Raw genomic sequence first — 2,752 nt, forward strand, 5'->3', positions numbered from 1 at the left:
CAGGTCTATAGTTCACATTAAACATTAGCTCATATTGCCCCCAGGTTCAAAATGAATGTACCCAGAAGACATTGACACAGGGGCAGCAATGTTGAAACATTGTAAGAGCAAACAGGAGGAGTCTGTGTGCTGACCCTGAGAAGGTTGTTTTGCCTAAAGTCCCTGTTTGATTTCTCGCTGGTCTGCCCTTCCTGTTTTCTTGTCCTCTGAACTTTTAGCAATCTTGCGCCTAAGCACCCCAGCTCCTTGTTAAATGTGTCTGATACGATGTGTAAAGTCCCCTGCTTTATCCCAGAAGAGGTTACATACATATAGCTTTAATATTCTGGAGGAGCCATACTGCCGTTGTTGACCAATGAGCAAGATTCAAGATTTGGAACAACACGATTTGTTTTGGTCATCACAATTGTTAGTTGGGCTCTTGCCTCTTTTGCGGGGGGAGTGTTCTTTCGGTCTCTCCTTCATGCACGAGGGTTCGGGGTGGTTACCTTTTAGTGCATCCTAGGGGGGACTGGTTTAGCCACCTGTTCTCACTCTTGTTCGTCACCCCTCGGGGTATGAGAATGCAGCTCCATCTCAGCGTGGGAGAAAATGAGTGAGAGATGCTGTCATGTAAGGCCTTAGCTGGTAAAGGCGTGACCCTGTGTACTTCTTCCCCAGGTCAAAGGGAGCCCTGAGGGGACAGCGGTTACAAGTTGGGCTGTGACCTGCACGGTCAGCAGTCTGAAACCACCAGCCACTTCTCGGGAGGTAGATGAAGCTTTCTACTCCTGTAAAGACTTACTTTCTCAGAAACCCAAAGAGACAGTTCTACCTTGTCCTATCGGGTGCTGCTTTGAGTCGGAATCGACCCGATGGCCATGTTTAAAAATTTTTTTTTTTGGTGGGGCGGGACAGGGTGGGGGCTTCAAAGCAAGCATCGTGCAGGAGTGACTTGAACAGGATGTATATCAAGTACATAGGACTGGGCACGTAGATGTTTAATTTCTCACCTGGAAGCTTTGGGAAACTGGATTATGACACATTCCTGGAATCAAAAGCCCTTGTGGAGGAACATTGATCCGTGTAAGCAGTCCCGTATTCTGTAAAACCTTGATCATTGATATGACTGGCAGCATCTTAGAAAAATGGACCTTTTAGGTAGGTTGTGTAACCTCATAGTTGGCACAGGACACAAGTGCGTGCTGCTGCTCTAAGGATGGGGAAAGTTGGGGAAGAGCCCAGCCCAGACTAAGGGAGGGGGGAGGATGAGCAAAACCCAGTGTAAACCGTGTATCTGGGAAAGAGCCACTGAGCGCACAAAGCCCCACCCCCTGAGAGCCTGCGAACCCTGGAGCCACGTGGCCAGGAGCCACAGGAGGCAGTAGAGTCCCCAGGAGCTTCAGTTGGGAGGAGGGGCACAGCCTTCCCCACTTGATACCAGGGTTCAGGAGGACTAAGTCTTTCCAAGGTAAGGAGCCTCCCCTCCCCGGAAGTGGACTCTTCCAGTCCCCCGCATGATTATTCAGGTGTTTTTTCACTTGTCCATCTATAAGAGTCCCTCAGGAGCAAGCTGGAGGCGTGACGCCTCATGTTCAGTCCACTCCTCCTGTCCCGCCTGCGCTCACCTCGCTTTCACGTGCTCCTAGCGGCCAAGCAGGAAGCATCTCTGCGTCTCTGCCAGGGACCAGCCTGCCAGGTTTAAAGCAGAAGCCCAGCAACGTCCCTGGAGTCGTGTGGAGACATGAACGGGCCGGTGGATGGCTTGTGCGACGACTCGGCGAACGAAGAGGGTGCCTTCATGTTCACGTCGGAGTCTGTGGGAGAAGGCCACCCTGGTGAGTAGGTTGGGCTGGACAGATGGCGGCGCTGCACCCAGCTTAGGCCGATGTAGAGCCTAGGGAGTCATTTGTGCAAGTATTAAAGTATCACTAGAGGGACAGTGAAGCGTTGGTCATTTTAACACTTGGTAGTCCCCTATGGACAAATGACAAATCTGTAAGGGAATGACGTTGGGCTCCCTCGCTGCTGCCCACCAGCAGCATCTCCAAACAGGGGACTGCAGTGGGGGGCAAGCGCTGGAGGGCTACACACAACGTGTCCTTAGAGCAGCCGAAGGAGCCCTGGTGGGGCAGTGGTTAGGAGTTGGGCTATTGGCCATAAGGACAGCACCACTCCACTGGAACCCACCAGCCACTCCACCGGAGAAAGACTTGAATTTCTCCTCCTAGCAAGAGTTAAGAGTCTCAGAAACCCCGCAGGAGCACTTCTCCGCTCTCCTATAGGATCACCATGAGTCGGGATTGACTCAATGGTCATGAGTTTGGTTATAGATTGATACATATTTATAGAAACCATATGTGCGTATGTATGTGTGTGCATCTACCCCCAAACATATGTTTTTAGTGTAGCCTTAATCTGTTATCGCCCAGCAGCTTATGTCAACAGAGTCTGTTCCCTCACACAAGGCCATGGGTCACTCAGTTTTGCAGATAAGCACAGGCTGTTTGGAAATGTTTGGCCATGCTTCTAATTGGTGCCTCACAGACCCCCGTGTCCTGGAAGTCTTAGGCAGATGAGCCAAGGGAGATACAGATGACTTGTGGAGGCAGAAGAAAGTCCAGGCAACGGTTTCCCCTGAGAGTTTGGGTGGATAGTGAACTGGGGGCATGAGAGGATCTTCCTTGATAGCAGCAAGAACACTGGTAGATATTCAGAAACTCAACGTCAAGTTCTAGAACACTGGCTACCAGGCTTCCACGTGCACCGCCAT

The 2,752-nt window shown here is 51.0% G+C and overlaps 1 protein-coding gene across 2 annotated transcripts in view; it reads left to right on the top strand.

Moving 5' to 3' along the window:
- The first annotated feature begins 1,357 nt into the window (after positions 1-1,357).
- The window catches only part of MAT1A (methionine adenosyltransferase 1A), an 18,531-nt gene continuing 17,136 nt past the window's right edge, over positions 1,358-2,752 (top strand). Inside the window, exons 1-2 of one of the 2 annotated variants that reach the window (XM_045293522.1) lie at positions 1,358-1,450; positions 1,629-1,817. In XM_045293522.1, coding sequence (XP_045149457.1) covers positions 1,724-1,817 — 94 coding nt within the window. In that variant the 5' untranslated portion in view covers positions 1,358-1,450; positions 1,629-1,723. Of the gene's footprint in view, positions 1,451-1,519; positions 1,818-2,752 lie in introns of those variants that run through there. The other variant, XM_004712977.2, reaches the window with a different exon arrangement.

The sequence above is a fragment of the Echinops telfairi genome, unplaced genomic scaffold (assembly GCF_000313985.2).
Source record: "Echinops telfairi isolate 266 unplaced genomic scaffold, ASM31398v2 ScPeMD7_2010;HRSCAF=2546, whole genome shotgun sequence".
In the NCBI taxonomy this organism is placed as follows: Eukaryota; Metazoa; Chordata; class Mammalia; order Afrosoricida; family Tenrecidae; genus Echinops; species Echinops telfairi.